The sequence below is a fragment of the Anolis sagrei genome, chromosome X (genome assembly GCF_037176765.1).
Source record: "Anolis sagrei isolate rAnoSag1 chromosome X, rAnoSag1.mat, whole genome shotgun sequence".
Lineage (NCBI taxonomy): Eukaryota > Metazoa > Chordata > Lepidosauria > Squamata > Dactyloidae > Anolis > Anolis sagrei.
Genome location: NC_090034.1, coordinates 3,947,090 through 3,965,382, shown reverse-complemented (window position 1 = coordinate 3,965,382; position 18,293 = coordinate 3,947,090). Strand labels below are relative to the sequence as shown.

Sequence of the window (18,293 nt, the reverse complement as noted above, 5' to 3'; positions counted from 1 at the left end):
CCTTTCTCCCACCTTGGTCATTCCACAGATATATAAACCCATTTTTCCTACTTCCAACAGACCTCACTGCCTCTGAGGATGCTTGCCATGGATGCAGCCGAAACGTCAGGAGAGAATGCCTCTAGAACATAGCCATATAGCCTGGTAAAACCTACAACAACCCAGTGATTCCGGCCATGAAAGCCTTCGACAATAACACAATCGTGAGGTCAGTCTGAATTCAGAAGTCCCAAAGTAGTTTTTCTGGCTTGTGATCCCACCAGTTCTTTGTCTCAGGCAGATGGTCTTTGTGGCACAAGTGGCACAAGTTCCAATTAATCATCTGAGCAACGGTGTTGTGCATCTGCTTGGAGTCTGTCCAGGATCTTCTTGCAGCAGCTGAGGATGGGATCTATTGTTTCATCTGCTTCCTTGTAGAGTCTACACTTGGGATCTGGTCTATGATACGTGAATCGTTCTGAAATTTGGTGGGCTAACAGTGGTCCATGTATTCTACCACTGGAGCAAGTTTCACCCTGATAGCTTTCAAAATGAGTGATATAGGAGCTCCTGAAGTTTCCCCAATTATAATAATTATGTGCAATTACTATCACGAAATTTAGTTACTCTTGTTATAATTATGACCCCCCACCTTATTAATGATTGTACAGAGTTCATACTAGTTATGCAAAAAAAAAAAAAAAAACAACACCTAGGGATATTGTCGTCCATTTCAATAGAAAAAGGATTAGAGATGCGATACTGTAGAATAATGCTAAAGAACTGACTTTCTACAAAGGGAAAAAGGTGGCAGTGCTAAAAGAAATACCATCTTCCACCATGAACAAAAGAAGACAATATTATTTCTTGACGGACGAACTCAAAAAATACCAGATAAAACATAGATGGGAAAGATCGGACAGGATAATGGCAACCTTTAAAGAGGAGAAATACTGGATTACCTCAGTAGAGAAGGCAAAAGATTTCTATCAAAAACTCAAAAAAGAATTTGGTCCAACAAAACGACAGCAAGAAAAAGAGACAGAACCCTACGGCACATCAGAATCAGACGAGGAAGATATGGAAATGACAACATCCACCAGATTATTAAAGCAAAGATCGGGGGGGGGGGGGGCAAGACCTAGGCAAGAATCACCAGAATCTTATGGCAAATTTAGTAATAAAGATGCAGATGTAGTAAAAAAGATGCAGATTATGGGAATGGCAACGAAGATACTATACAAGGTTAGTCAAAATGCATAGGCCAATAAGCCATTCAATTGAATGGCTTATTGGCCTATGCATTTTGACTAACCCTGTATAATAATGTAAACGGACTAAACATCCCATATAAAAGGAAACAATTATTCACTCAATTCAAGAATTATGTGAATAATTGTTCAATAATTATGATGTGATAGCAATACAAGAAACACATATCACACAAAAATATTCCGCTCATTCTTAGGAAAATTATTTCACTCTTCCTCCTTATTAATTGATTTTTGAATCACTTTTTTAATGGATCGCACAACTAATTGTGCAGATGCATCCTAGGACGGGTGTTGCCCTCAGCTTGCATGGTACATCTCGGCCTTCCCTGTAGTCGTGACCAGTGCGCACCTCCAAGCCGGGAGCATGCATGAAAATATGCGCATTTGGCGGCCGGCTCCTAACCCGACAAGCTCTGCTGGAAATTCCACCTTTTTGTTCTCTCTGCAATCCTCTGCAATGGTTTCAGGTTGCTTTTCCAACCTTTCCCCTGCACTTGCACCTCCCTGGCTGCCACAGGCACACATGCGCCCGCGCATGTAACATCACACACACACACACACATCGGGAGAAGGAAAGTTATAAATAGCACAAGACTTGCGTGAGGCAGCCAGAGGATGACAAACAACAAAAGGAGGGAGGTGGGAGGGGGAAGTGAACAAGATTCCGGCGGGTCCGAAATTCCCCCTTTTGCAGGAACTGGACGCTCACTCAATGCCAATCTGCAACAGGCGGGAATGGACGCTGTGGAGCAACCCGGGAATCCTCTGCTGCCTTGGCTTGAGTGGTGCATTTGAGTCTGCATGAGTGGGGTTCACCTTGCATTTTAATTATCTCGAGGATAATAATTAATTATAACAATAGCAGAAACCCCAGAGGACATCCAGTCCACCTCCCTTCATTCTGCCTTGCAGGGAAAGCACAATCAAAGCACCCCCAACAGATGGCCAGCCAGCCTTTGTAATAATAATAATAATAATAATAACAACAACAAGAACAACAACAGTATTCATTCCAACCACCTTCATTCTGCCTTGCAGGAAAAGCACAATCAAAGCACCCCTAACAGATGGCCACCCGGGCTTTGTAATAATAATATTCAGTCCAACCCCCTTCATTCCGCCTTGCAGGAAAAGCACAATCAAAGTACCCCCAACGGATGGCCATTAAGGCTTAATAATTATTATTATTATTATTATTATTATTATTTACTAATACTAGTAATAGGAGCAACTCCAGGGGCCATTCAGTCCAACCCATTTCTGTCATCATGCAGGAAAAACACAATCAAAGCACCCCCAACGGATGGCCACCCAGCCTTTGAAATAGTAATAGTAATAATAATAATACTAATAATAAATTTAGTAATCCTGATTATTATGGTTATTGTGATTACATTATGTAACATAATAATAATATGCATCCTGATTATTATGGTTATTGTGATTGCATTGTCTAGCATAATAATAATAATAATAATAATAAATGCATCCTCTTGATAATTATGGTTATTGTGATTACATTATGTAACATAATAATAGTAGTAGTAATAATAATAATAATAATAATAAATGCATCCTTCTGATTATTATGGTTATTGTCATTACATTATGTAACATAATAATAGTAATAATAATAATAATAATAATAAATGCATCCTTCTGATTATTATGGTTATTGTCATTACATTATGTAACATAATAGTAATAATAATAATAATAATAATATGGATCCTCCTGATTATTATGGTTATTGTTATTACATTATGTAACACAATCATAATAACAATAATCAATGCATCCTGATTATTATGGTTATTGTGATTCCATTATGTAACATAATAATAATAATAATAATAATAATAATAATAATAATAATTGTATCCTCCTGATTATTATGGTTATTGTGATTGCATTATGTAACACAATTTTAAATAACAGTAATACTAATAATAGCGGAAACCCCAGAGGCTATCAAGCCCAACCCCTTTCTGCTATGCAGGAAAAGCACAATCAAAGCACCCTCAACAGATGGTCATCTCCTTGTTATAATAATAATAATAGTAATAATAATAATAATAATAAATGCATCCTCATTTTTTTGCAAAATTTGGACTACAAACCAATTTACATATGCAAAAAATGCAGCCTTAAAAGCACAATCAAGCTGTTAACCATGCTAAAACAATGTAAACAATATACTCTCCAAACCAAAACACACCCAAACGCCGTCATACCGTGCAAAACAAAAGTGCACAACTGTTGCACGTTGTCTACACAATTTATGATTGCTCAGAAAGTAACAAGGCATTATTTTCCCCCATTTGGAAAGGAAAATTTCAGTTTCTCTGCAAATTTTCTGGGGTTTTCATCTCCAAATATTTTCCCCATGTCTTCAAAATTTCCAAATATTTTTCATCCCTATTAGCTGAATGACAAGAAAAATGCTGCATCTGCATTGCAGAATTAATGCAGTTTGACATGGCGTGGCTCAATGCAATGCAACCATGGGATTTGTAGTTTTGCAAGCAATGCTCTGACCCTTCCAGGGTGATGCTGGGTTTCCCCTGATGATGGCCCCGCCCCTTCCTTTCCCCATGACGTCATCACTGGGGGTTTCCCAGCTTTGCAGGTGGAGTTCCCCATTCCAGGAGGCTGGAAACGCCCTTTCCTTTGACATTGGACAGAGAAAGGTTAGAATTAAAATACGCAAGGGAAGTACCCGGTTGCACCTATATCTGTAGCCAATGGCATCTTCAGAGGTTCTGTAGGAAGTGAGGCAAGTGCAATGTGTATATATACATATACATACATACATATATTAATATCTATCTATCTATCTCTGTTCAATAATATCCAGGGTAAGAAAAATACCTTTTTTCTGTTTGAAGCAAGTGTGAATGTTGCAATTAGCAAGCTTGATTGGCACTGAGTTGCCTTGCAGCTGCAAAGTCAATCAGTAAGGGTATCTGCACAAAGTAGCCTGGCTGATGTGTCTTGGAGGCACCCTGTTGCAGAGGTGTTTACTGGCACTTGATTGTTTCGGTCTGGAGTTCCCTTGTCTGTGTAAAGCAAGTGTGGATATTGCAATATCTGCACAGCGGTATAGCCAGGCTGTTGTTGCTTGGAAGCACCCTCTGTTTGGGAGGTGTTTACTGGCACTTGATTCTTTGCGGTCTGGTGTTCCCTTGTCTGTATAAAGCAAGTGTGGATATTGCAATGAGCAAGCTTGATTAGCATTGAGTCGCCTTGAAACTGCAAAGTCAATCAGTGAGGGTATCTGCACAGCGGTATAGCCAGGCTGTTGTTGCTTGGAAGCACCCTCTGCTTGGGGGGTGTTGACTGGTACTTGTTTGCAGTCTGGAGTTCCCTTGTCTGTGTAACGCAAGTGTGGATGTTGCAATTAGTAAGCTTGATTAGCATTGAGTCGCCTTACAGCTGCCAAGTCAATCAGTAAGGGTATCTGCACAGAGGTAGCCTGGCTGTAGTTGTTTGGAGGCACACTGTTTGGGAGGTGTTGGGGTTCTCTTGTGTGTGTAAAGCAAGTGTGGATACCGCAAAAAGGTGAAGACCTGGATGTTTGTGCAGGCGTTTGAGTAATTTAGTGCAATCTGGTAATGGAACATAGGAATGGAACAATGGACGACGAACCTGGATGATGAGAAGATTGGGTACGGTTGTTTTTCGTAATAATTGTGCATTGTAATTGCTTATTGGTAATTTATGGATAATGTGTTAAGTCAATTGTTATATGTTGTATGGAACCACTGCTGTTTCTACTTTTTTTACTGTTTGTGAACCGCTGTGAGTCGCCTTCGGGCTTGAGATACAGCGGTATAGAAGCAAAGTAAATAAATAAATAAATAAATTAGCAAGCGTGATTAGCATTGAGTCGCCTTACAGCTGCGAAGTCAAGCAGTAAAGGTATCTGCACAAAGTAGCCTGGCTGTTATTGCTTGGAGGCACCCTCTGTTTCAGAGGTGTTTACTGGCACTTGATTGTTTGCTGTCTGGAGTACTCTTGTCTGTGTAAAGAAAGTGTGGATATTGCGATTAGCAAGCGTGATTAGCATTGAGTCGCCTTGAAACTGCAAAGTCAATCTGTAAGGGTATCTGCACAGAGGTAGCCTGGCTGTAGTTGTTTGGAGGCATGTGAATGTTGCAATTTGCAGTCTTGATTAGTATTGAGTAGTCATGAAGCCACAAAATCAATCAGTGAGGGTATCTGCATAAAGGTAGCCTGGCTGTTGTTACCTAAAGACACCCTCTGTTTGGGCGGTGTTCCCTGGCACTTGATTTTTCCTACTTCCAACAGACCTCACTACCTCTGAGGATGCTTGCCGTAGATGCAGGCGAAACGTCAGGAGAAATGCCTCTAGAACATGGCTCTATAGCCCGAAAAAACCCACAAGAACCTAGTGATTACAGCCATGAAAGCCTTCGACAATACATTGGCACTTGATTGTTTGCGGTCTGGTGTTCTCTTGTCTGTGTAAAGCAAGTGTGGATATTGCGATTAGCAAGCTTGATTAGCACTGCATCGTCTTGCAGCGGCAAAGTCAATCAGTGAGGGTATCTGCATAGAGCTAGCCTGGCTGTTGTTGCTTGGAGGCACCCTCTGTTTGGGTGGTGTTGACTGGCACTTTATTGTTTGCTGTCTGGAGTTCCCCTGTTTCAGAACTATAGAAAACATAATTCCAGACAGCTAACAATCAAGTGATAGTGAACCCCTTGCAAACAAAGGATGCCTCCAGGCAACAATACCCAGGCTACCTCTATGCAACACTCACACTTGCCATAAGCAGACAAAAGATCTTTCTCCTACCCTGGACATTCCACAAGTGTGTGTGTGTGTGTGTGTGTACACTCCACTTGCTTCACTGTCAGAGTGGTCCAGCATTTCTGCGTTCTCAAATAATATTCCGTGTCCAGGTTGCTTTTTGCAAGACATGCTGCAGAATATCTCATCGAGTTGCAACCAATTAAACATAGTTTGTGCCACAAAAGCAAAGTTCCTGCAGTACAACTACTCCAAAAGTAAGGACTGCAGAATTGAGCAGGAAACAACACTTTCAAACCAGGAACAGAATTATTTATTTCCAAAATATGTCCCACATACACACCCTATGTGGCCACTTTTTTGCATTTGGATGCACTCAATAAGACCCTTTCAGGGGCTCACCAAACTACGACTTCCAGGAAAAACAAGTCAAAAGACCTTGTAAAACTACAATTCCCACGATCCCACAGCATTGAGCCATGGAGGTTCGAAGGGGTGCGAAATTGCACTAATCTGACCGCGCAAAGCATCGTTTTCCTTGTGTGCGGGACCTTTTTAAAGACTTTGCAGAGACTCGCCATGGTTTTGGTGGCTCTGCTAAAGGAGAGTTTGGAAACAGGACACAACGTTCTTTGCAAAAGGGCTTCTTTCTCTGCAGCGAGCGCCAGAACACGGCTTCACCCAGATATGCAAACACGCCACGGATTCTTAGGAACTGCCCTTTGGATACCAGGAGATCCTGCACTCATGTACACACACCTAACAGGCAAACAGTGGGTGCATTGACATTGGGGAATGATAATAATAACAATAACAACAACAACAGACCATGCAAAATGAAAACTCCCATGGATCCCATAGCACTGACCCATGGCAGGGAAAGTGGTGCCAAATTGCGCTTGTGCTACAGTGCAGATGCGCCCGTCTCCATAATAAATGTAATAATAATAATAATAATAATAATAATAATAATAGTAATAATAATAGAGCATGCAAAACCAAAACTCCTATGATCCCATAGCAATGACCCATGGCAGGGAAAGTGGTGCCAAATTGTGCTCGTGCTACAGTGCAGATGCGCCCATCTCCATAATAAACGTAATAATAATAATAATAGAGCATGCAAAACCAAAACTCCCATGGATCCCATAGCACTGACCCATGGCAGGGAAAGTGGCGCCAAATTGCACTTATGCTACAGTACAGATGCGCCCATCTCCATAATAAATGTAATAGTAATAATAATAGAGCATGCAAAACCAAAACTCCCATGGATCCCATAGCACTGACCAATGGCAGGGAAAGTGGCGCCAAATTGCGCTCGGCTACAGTGCAGATGCGCCCGTCTCCATAATAAACCTAATAATAATAATAGTAATAATAATAGGCAATGCAAAACCAAAACTCCCATGATCCCATAGCACTGACCCATGGCAAGGAAAGTGGTGCCAAATTGCGCTTGTGCTACAGTACAGATGCGCCCGTCTCCATAATAAACCTAATAATAATAATAGTAATAATAATAGAGCATGCAAAACCAAAACTCCCATGGATCCCATAGCACTGACCCATGGCAGGGAAAGTGGTGCCAAATTGCGCTCGTGCTACAGTGCAGATGCGCCCGTCTCCATAATAAACATAATAATAATAATAATAATAATAATAATAATAATAATAATAGAGCATGCAAAACCAAAACGCCTATGATCCCATAGCAGGGAAAGAAGCGCTCGTTTCACACTTCAAATGCACCCAGGTGCAATAATAATAATAATAATAATAATAAGAATACACCATGCAAAATGAAGGCTTCCATGATCCCATAGCATTGAACCACAGCAGGGAAAGTGGTGCCAAAGTGCGCTGGTTCTACAGTGGTGATGCACCCATGTTCATAATAAATATAACAACAATAATAATAGACCGTGCACAACTAAAACTCTCATGATCCCAAAGCACTGAACCACGGCAGGGAAAGTGGTGCCAAACTCTGCTCATTCTACGGTGCAGATGCGCCCGTGTCCATAATAAACATAATAATAATGAAAACTCCCATGGATCCCATAGCACTGAACCATGGCAGGGAAAGTGGCGCCAAACGGCGCTCGTGCTACCTTGCAGATGCACCCGTGTCCATTATAAACATAATAATAGTAGTAGTAATAATAATGATAATAATAGAAATAATAATAGGCCATGCAGACCCACAACACCCAGGATCCCATAGAACTGAAACACGGCAAAGAAAGTGGCACCAAACTGTGCTCGTGCTACTGTGCAGATGCGCCCGTGTCCATAATAAACATAATAAATAATAATAATAATAATAATAATAATAATAATAGACTGTGCAAAATGAAAACTCCCATGATCCCATAGCACTGAACCATGGCAAGGAAAGTGGCGCCAAATTGCACTCGTTCTGCAGTGTAAATGTACCCATCTCCATAATAAACATAATAATCACAATAATAATCACAATAATAGTAATAATAATAACACTGTGCAAAATGAAAACTCCCATGATTCCATAGCACTGAACCACAACAGGGGAAGTAGCGCCAAACTGTGCTCGTTCTACAGTGCAGATGCGCCCGTCTCCATAATAAACGTAATACTGATAATATTAATATTATTATTATTATTATTATTATTAATAATAATAATAAAAGACCATGCAAAACCAAAACTCCCATGATCCCATAGCACTGAACCATGGCAGGGAAAGTGGCACCAAACTGTGCTCGTTCTAGACTGCATATGCGCCTGTGTCCATAATAAACACAATAATAACAACAATAATAATAGACCGTGCACAACCAAAACTCCCATGATCCCACAGCACTGAACCACAACAGGGAAAGCGGCACCAAACTGTGCTCGTTCTACAATGCAGATGCGCCCGTGTCCATAATAAACATAATAATAATAATAATAATAATAATAATAATAATACTGTGCAAAATGAAAACTCCCATAGAACTGAACCACAACAGGGAAAGTGGTGCCAAACTGTGCTCGTTCTACAATGCAGATGCGCCCGTGTCCATAATAAACATAATAATAATAATAATAATAATAATAATAATAATAATACTGTGCAAAATGAAAACTCCCATAGAACTGAACCACAACAGGGAAAGCGGCACCAAACTGTGCTCGTTCTACAATGCAGATGCGCCCGTGTCCATAATAAACATAATAATAATAATAATAATAATAATAATAATAATACTGTGCAAAATGAAAACTCCCATAGAACTGAACCACAACAGGGAAAGTGGTGCCAAACTGTGCTCGTTCTACAATGCAGATGCGCCCGTGTCCATAATAAACATAATAATAATAATAATAATAATAATAATAATAATAATACTGTGCAAAATGAAAACTCCCATAGAACTGAACCACAACAGGGAAAGCGGCACCAAACTGTGCTCGTTCTACAATGCAGATGCGCCCGTGTCCATAATAAACATAATAATAATAATAATAATAATAATAATAATAATACTGTGCAAAATGAAAACTCCCATAGAACTGAACCACAACAGGGAAAGTGGTGCCAAACTGTGCTCGTTCTACAGTGCAGATGCGCCCGTCTCCATAATAAACGTAATACTGATAATATTAATAACATTCATAATAGTAATAAAAGACCATGCAAAACCAAAACTCCCATGATCCCATAGCACTGAACCATGGCAGGGAAAGAAGTGCCAAACTGTACTCGTTTTGCACTTCAAATGCACCCATGTCCATAATAATAATAATAATAATAATAATAATAATAGACTGCACAACCAAAGCTCCCATGACGCCATAGTACTGAACCATGGCAGGGAAAGTGGCGCCAAAATGTGCTCATGCTACCGTGCAGATGCACCCGTGTCCATAATAAACATAATAATAGTAAAAATAATAATACTAGAAATAATAATAGTCCATGCAAACCCACAACTCCCATAATCCCATAGAACTAAAACACGGCAAGGAAAGTGGCGCAAAATTGTGCTCGTGCTACTGTGCAGATGCGCCTGTGTCCATAATAAACATAATAATAGTAATAATGCTAACAATAGACCATGCACAACCAAAATTCCCGTGATCCCATAGCACAGAACCACAACAGGGAAAGTGGCGCCAAATTGCACTGGTTCTACAATGCAGATGCACCCGTCTCCATAATAAACACAACAATAACAATAATAATAATAGACCGTGCACAACCAAAACTCTCGTAATCCCATAGCACTGAACCAAGGCAGGGAAAGTGGTGCCAAACTGTGCTCGTTCTACAGTGCAGATGCGCCCGCCAAGTCCAAACCTTGGGCGAGAGGAGGCCGTTCTGCATATCAAAGTCCTTGATCATGCACAACGCATGCTTTTTGCAATCCGGATGCCGTCGTCGGCCTACAACATTTCAGAAGCACATAAAGTGGGCTTCTGCTGTGCATTCATGACACTGATTGCTGGGAAGCTGCACATCAGGAACTAGGCGTGCGTCTCCACTGTGGAAGGAATGCAGTTTGACGCCACCAGATTATTGGAGTCTACACCGCCATATAATCCAGTTCAAAGCAGATCATCTGGATTTTACATGGCAGTGCTGGCACCAGAACTCCCTGGAAAAAGAAGGCTTGCAAAGCGAAAACAACCAGGCTTTGAACTGGATTATCTGAGTCTACGCTGCCATATAATCCAGATTATCAACACATTCCATATTATCCCGTGTAAACTGCATTAGTCTTGTCTACACTGACAAGACAGTCCAGATTATCAACATATTCCATATTATCTGATTTAAACTGTAATAGTTTGGTCTACACTGCCATATAATCCAGATTATCAAAATAATCCATATTATTATCAAAATAATATGGATAGTTTAGATAATCTGGATTATATGGCAGTGTAATCCAGATTATCAAACTCTGAAATAGATTATCTTGAGTCTACACTGTCATACAATCTAATTCAAAGCAAATAATCTGGATTATCTATGACAGTGCAGAAGTGACTTGAGTTTTGCACAGCGACAAACCTCTTCCTGAAGATACAGCCTTGCAAAACTCTTTGATTGAGGCAGGATCTGCCCTGCTTGCCATGCCATGCCCTTTGGAACTGCATTCGTGTGACCCAGAGCAATGCATTAATTGCATGACATGGGTCTGCACTGAGTAGACACACATACACAGTCCAGTTCCAAATCATATATAATGCAATTCCTTGAAGCTCCCTCCTTTGCAAGGTCAGCCTGCTTGCAACACACACATATATATATTGCAAACATATATATATATATTGCAAATTTGCTATATATATATATATGCAATATATTTATAGTTGCAATATATGTATATTTATTTGCAATATATATTTGCTATATATATGTGCAATATATATTTATATTTGCAATATTTATATTTGCAATATATTTATAGTTGCAATATATGTATATTTATTTGCAATATATATATATGCTATATATATGTGCAATATATATTTGCAATATTTATATTTGCAATATATATTTGCAATACATATATATATTGTTGCAATATATGTCTATTTATTTGCTATATATATATATTTGCTATATATATGTGCAATATATATTTGCAATATTTATATTTGCAATATATATATTTGCTATATATATTTGCAATACATATATATATATTGCAAATATATATATATTGCAAATATAAATATATACTGCAGATATATATAGCAAATATATATATTGCAAATAAATATTCATATATTGCAACTATAAATATATTGCATATATATATATACATATATTGCAATTATATATATTGCAAAAATAAATCTATATTGCAGATATATATAGCAAATATATATATAGCAAATATATATACATATATTGCAAATATATTTTGCATATATATATATATATATTGCAAATATATATTGCAAAAATAAATATATATTGCAAATATATTTTGCAAATATCAATATATTGCAAATATAAATATATTGCAAATATAAATATATTGCAAATATAAATATATTGCAAATATAAATATATAGCAAATATATATATTGCAACTATAAATATATATTGCATATATATGTATATGCATATATTACAATTATATATTGCAAATATATATATTGCAAATATATATAGCAAAGTTATGTGTGTGTGTGTGTGTATTTGCAGAAGTTGCAAAGCAGGAAGAGGGAGGCAGAAAGGAAAACACAGGTCACCAAAGGAAGGAAGGAAAAATCCCTTCCAAGTCACAGGGACTTTTGCATAACAAGCCAAAGCAAGGGAGGGGGAAAGCCATTCTTTTAATGCATGCACACACATCTAGATATAAGATAGATCCGGTGCAGGATCTGCTCCAGAACAACTCTTCCCTACCAACTACCAAACTAAATATTAAATAGTTTATTTTATTATTATTATTTTAGTCTTGCAGAGTCATAATTGCACACACACTGCAAAATTAGAGCTTAGGATTCCCATGCCTGGTTGCTATGGGAATCCTAAGAGTTCTTGCAAAGCTTGGCATGCTTGCAAAAACTAGAACTCCCAAAGTGGAGTCCAAACCGCGTTAATCCTGCAGTGCAGACGCACTTTAAAGTATATCTGTCTCTGTCTACCTTGTTTTCTCTCCATGGTTGGCTTCCCAGAAGTCCGAGAACTGCAAACGGCACGCCTGGAAACGAAGGGGAGGAAAATGGGGCTGCAAAAAAATATTGCAAACTATTGCAAAAGCAGTTGCATGCTCTGGATCTCCTCCTTCAGGACTAGCCGCTTGGCCCTTTTTTTTCCCCAAGGTTTTGCAGGCGCCTCGGGTGACTGGAAGGAGGCCAAAGTTGCAAAGAAGCAATGCACAAAAATAATATCTCTCTATTTGCAGAAAGAGAGAGAGAGAGAGAGAGAAAGCTGCCCAGAAGCAGCAAAAGGAGCAGGGCGGCCCGTGACGTCAGAGGGGAAACTGGCAGGGAACCAGACACACAGGGAAGGTGATAGGCAGCCGCGCTGGCCAATCGGAAGCGCCGGTGGGAATAGAAGGCGGAGCTTGGAACCATATTTAAAGGGACCCTGCCACAATTGCTTGCAGCAGGAATTTGGGTCTTTTCTCCTATTTACATTGCAGAACTGGAAGCGAGCCTGACAAAGCTTGAACCTGTATGGTATTCCTGGGAGTTGTAGTTCTTCCACTCTTAGGGTCCTTGGAAAACTACAACTCCATAACTTTCCAGTGAGGAAAAGCTTTAGTGCTCCTGGGAGTTGTAGTTTTTCCACTATTAGGGTCCTTGGAAAACTACAACACCATAACTTTCCAGTGAGTAAAAGCTTTAGTGTTCCTGGGAGTTGTAGTTTTTCTACTCAGGGTCCTTGGAAGACTATAACTCCATAGCTTTTCCAATGAGGAAAAGCTTTAGTGTTCCTGAGAGTTGTAGTTTTTCCACTCTCAGGGTCCTTGGAAAACTACAACTCCATAGCTTTTCCAGTGAGGAAAAGCTTTAGTGCTCCTGGGAGTTGTAGCTTTTCCACTCTTAGGGTCCTTGGAAAACTACAACTCCATAACTTTCCAGTGAGCAAAAGCTTTAGTGTTCCTGGGAGTTGTAGTTTTTCTACTCAGGGTCCTTGGAAGACTATAACTCCATAGCTTTTCCAATGAGGAAAAGCTTTAGTGTTCCTGAGAGTTGTAGTTTTTCCACTCAGGGTCCTTGGAAAACTACAACTCCATAGCTTTTCCAATGAGGAAAAGCTTTAGTGTTCCTGAGAGTTGTAGTTTTTCCACTCTCAGGGTCCTTGGAAAACTACAACTCCATAGCTTTTCCAGTGAGCAAAAGCTTTAGTGTTCCTGGGAGTTGTAGTTTTTTTCCACTCTTAGGGTCCTTGGAAAACTACAACTCCATAGCTTTTCCAGTGAGGAAAAGCTTTAGTGCTCCTGGGAGTTGTAGTTTTTCCACTATTAGGGTCCTTGGAAAACTACAACACCATAACTTTCCAGTGAGTAAAAGCTTTAGTGTTCCTGGGAGTTGTAGTTTTTCTACTCAGGGTCCTTGGAAGACTATAACTCCATAGCTTTTCCAATGAGGAAAAGCTTTAGTGTTCCTGAGAGTTGTAGTTTTTCCACTCTCAGGGTCCTTGGAAAACTACAACTCCATAGCTTTTCCAGTGAGGAAAAGCTTTAGTGCTCCTGGGAGTTGTAGCTTTTCCACTCTTAGGGTCCTTGGAAAACTACAACTCCATAACTTTCCAGTGAGCAAAAGCTTTAGTGTTCCTGGGAGTTGTAGTTTTTCTACTCAGGGTCCTTGGAAGACTATAACTCCATAGCTTTTCCAATGAGGAAAAGCTTTAGTGTTCCTGAGAGTTGTAGTTTTTCCACTCAGGGTCCTTGGAAAACTACAACTCCATAGCTTTTCCAATGAGGAAAAGCTTTAGTGTTCCTGAGAGTTGTAGTTTTTCCACTCTCAGGGTCCTTGGAAAACTACAACTCCATAGCTTTTCCAGTGAGCAAAAGCTTTAGTGTTCCTGGGAGTTGTAGTTTTTTTCCACTCTTAGGGTCCTTGGAAAACTACAACTCCATAGCTTTTCCAGTGAGGAAAAGCTTTAGTGCTCCTGGGAGTTGTAGTTTTTCCACTCTTAGGGTCCTTGGAAAACTACAACTCCATAACTTTCCAGTGAGGAAAAGCTTTAGTGTTCCTGAGAGTTGTAGTTTTTCCACTCTCAGGGTCCTTGGAAAACTACAACTCCATAGCTTTTCCAGTGAGCAAAAGCTTTAGTGTTCCTGGGAGTTGTCGTTTTTTTCCACTCTTAGGGTCCTTGGGAAACTACAACTCCATAGCATCCAACCAGGGCGTTTACAGTGAGGAAACGCTTTAGTATTCCTGGGAGTCGTAGTTTTTACACTCTTACAACCCTTGGCAAACTACAACTCCCAGAATTTCCCTAGTCTTCAGCCAGGATGTTTCCAGTGGTCAAAAGCTTTAGTATCCCGGGAGTTGTAGTTTTTCCACTCTTAGGGTCCTTGGAAAACTGCAACTCCCGGGATTTCCATAGCCTTCAGCCAGGGCATTTCCAGTGGTCAAAAGCTTTAGTATCCTGGGAGTTGTAATTTTTACACTCAGGGTCCTTGGCAAAGTACAACTCCGGATATTTCCATAGCTTTCAACCAGGGCATTTCTAGTGGTCAAAAGCTTTAGTATTCTGGGAGTTGGAGTTTTTCCACTCTTAAAGCCCTTGGCAAACTACAACTCCTAGGATTTCCCTAGCCTTGAGGCCAGGGCATTTTCAGTGGTCAAAATCTTTAGTATTCCTAGGAGTTGTAGTTTTTCCACTCTTAGGGCCCTTGGCTCACATCAACAATGCACAGTTATGTCAGATCGGCACCACTTTAACACCTGCGGGATTTGTAGTTTCAGCTAGAAACTCATCAAACAACAAATCTCAGAATGCCGATTGAGGCTAAGAGAGTATGACTTACCAGACACACCACTTTAAAGCCTGTGGGATTTGTACTTTCAGCTCAGCAGACTACAAATCCCAGAATGCCAACAGTGACATTGAAGCTGAGAGAGTGTGACTTACAAGCAGCACAATTGGGTGCATCTGCAGCACAGAATTGACACAGTTTGATACCACTTTTAACTGGCACCAGTCGAAAGAGGAGGCAGTTAATAAAAAATGCAGATACCCGCACTGGTTGACTTTTCATGCTTCAAAACTCAAGCAGGCGAAACGTCAGGAGAGAATGCTGCTGGAACATGGCCAGACAGTCCAAAAAACTCACAGCAACCCACACATAGATTGTAATTACAAACAAATTTAGCTGTTGTGTTGTCAAAGGCTTCCGTGGCCAGAACAGGTGGTGCCTCCAGGCAACAAAAGCCAGGCTACCTCTATGCAGAAACCCTCACTGATTGACTTTACAGACTCAGGGCTACTCCGTGATAATCAAGCTTGCTAACTGCTGTTGTGTTGTCAAATGCTTCTGTGGCCGGAACAGAGGGTGCCTCCAGGCAACAAGAGCCAAGCTACCTTTATGCAGATACCCTCACTGATTGACTTTGCAGACTCAGGGCTACTCAATGCTAATCAGGCTTGCTAACTGCCATTGTGTTGTCAAAGGCTTATGTGGTCAGAACAGAGGTTGCCTCCATGCAAGAAGAGCCAGGCTACCTCTATGCAGATACCCTCACTGATTGACTTTGCAGCTTCAAGGCCACTCAATGCTAATCAAGCTTGCTAAGTGCCGTTGTCTTGTCAAAGGCTTCTTTGGCCAGAACAGGGGGTGCCTCCATGCAAGAAGAGCCGGGCTACTTCTATGCAGATACCCTCACTGATTGACTTTGCAGCTTCAGGGCTACTCATTGCTAATCAAGCTTGCTAAGTGCCGTTGTCTTGTCAAAGGCTTCTTTGGCCAGAACAGGCGGTGCCTCCAGGCTACTTCTATGCAGATACCCTCACTGATTGACTTTGCAGACTCGGGGCTACTCAATGCTAATCAGGCTTGCCAACTGCTGCTGTGTGGTCAAAGGTTTCTATGGCCAGAACCGGGGGTGCCTCCCGGCAACAAGAGTCAGGCCACCTCTATGCAGATACCCTCACTTATTGACTTTGCAGCTTCAGAGCTACTCAATGCTTGCTTTAAAGCAGGGCTGGGCAAACTTGGGCCCTCCAGGTGTTTTGGACTCCGACTCCCACAATTCCTAACAGCAAATTGTGGGAGTCGGAGTCCAAAACACCTGGAGGGCCGAAGTGTGCCCAGGCTTGCAATCCGGCCACCTCTTCGTTGGAGGGCAAGTGTCCAAGTGCGGCCTCCTCTCTGGACCGGGCAACCTGCGTCAGGAGCGAAACCGGATCCGCTTTGGACGGCAGAGAAGCCAGCTGCCGCCCGAGGAAAGGAATGGAGTAACCCTATGCCCACTCCCGGGAGGGCACACACATTGGAACCGAGACCAGCGCATAAGGGAACTCCACTCTGGGCAGCCACCACTCCAGCCCTGGAGGCTTCTGCACAATTTGAGTTTCCGATCTATGTCCCCACAACAAACAAAACAAACACACATGGGGCCCATCCCCATAGGAAAGGACGCTCAGCAATGGGCTCAAGTGGCAGGAAAAGAGATTCCCCCCCCCCCCCCCAAACATTAGGAAGACAAGCCAGTTAGTTTCTAAAAGCTGAATGGCCATCTGTCAAGAGGGCTCTGAAAGTGTCTTCCTACAGATTGGGGTTGGACTGGATGGCCCTTAGGGGTCTCTTCCAACTCCAGGGTCGTATATTATTGTTGTTAAGTAGAAGCTGCATGGCCATCTGTCGGGAGGGCTTTGAAGGTGTCTTTCTGCAGATTGGGGTTGGACTGGATGGCCTTTAGGGGACTCTTTCAACTCTATATTATTATTGTTAAGTAGAGACTATATGGCCATCTGTCAGGAGTGCTTTGTAGGTGTCTTCCTGCAGATTGGGGATGGACTGGATGGCCCTTAGGGGTCTCTTCCAACTCTAGGATCCTATATTATTATTATTATTATTATTATTATTATTATTATTATTATTATTATTATGGAGAGGCTGGATGGCCATCTGTTGGGAGGGCTCTGAAGGTGTCTTCCTATAGATTGGGGTTGACTGGATGGCCCTTAGGGATCTCTTCCAACTCTAGGATCCTATATTATTATTATTATTATTATTATTATTATTATTATTATTATTATTATTACTATCATTATTATTATTACTATGTCGGGGCTGGATGACTATCTGACAGGAGTGCTTTGAAGGTGTCTTCCTGCAGATTGGGGTTGGACTGGATGGCCTTTAGGGGACTCTTCCAACTCTAGGCTCCTATATTATTATTATTATTATTATTATTATTATTATTATTATTATTATTAAGTAGAGGCTGCATGACCATCTGTCAGGAGGGCTTTGAAGGTGTCTTCCTGCAGATTGGGGATGGACTGGATGGCCTTTAGGGGACTCTTCCAACTCTAGGCTCCTATATTATTATTATTATTATTATTATTATTATTATTATTAATAATTATAATAATAATTATAATAATAATAATAATATTAGAGGCTGCATGACCATCTGTCGGGAGGGCTTTGAAGGTGTCCTCCTGCAGATTGGGGTTGGACTGGATGGCCCTTAGGGGTCTCTTTCAACTCTAGGAATCTATATTATTATCATTTTACTATTATTGTTAAGCAGAAGCTGGATGGCCAACTGTCGGGAAGGCTTTGAAGGTGTCTTCCTACAGATTGGCAT

At 40.7% G+C, this 18,293-nt stretch overlaps 1 protein-coding gene across 2 annotated transcripts in view; it reads right to left on the bottom strand.

Annotated features, from left to right (window-relative positions):
* LOC132780018 (dual specificity mitogen-activated protein kinase kinase 3-like) overlaps window positions 1-18,293 on the bottom strand; it is a 99,554-nt gene that overhangs the window by 45,771 nt on the left and 35,490 nt on the right. Inside the window, exon 1 of one of the 2 annotated variants that reach the window (XM_067473336.1) lies at window positions 12,666-12,991. The exons of the other annotated variant lie outside the window; for it this stretch is intronic. Coding sequence (XP_067329437.1) covers window positions 12,666-12,681 — 16 coding nt within the window. The 5' untranslated portion in view covers window positions 12,682-12,991. Of the gene's footprint in view, window positions 1-12,665; window positions 12,992-18,293 lie in introns of those variants that run through there. 2 annotated transcript variants of the gene reach the window in all.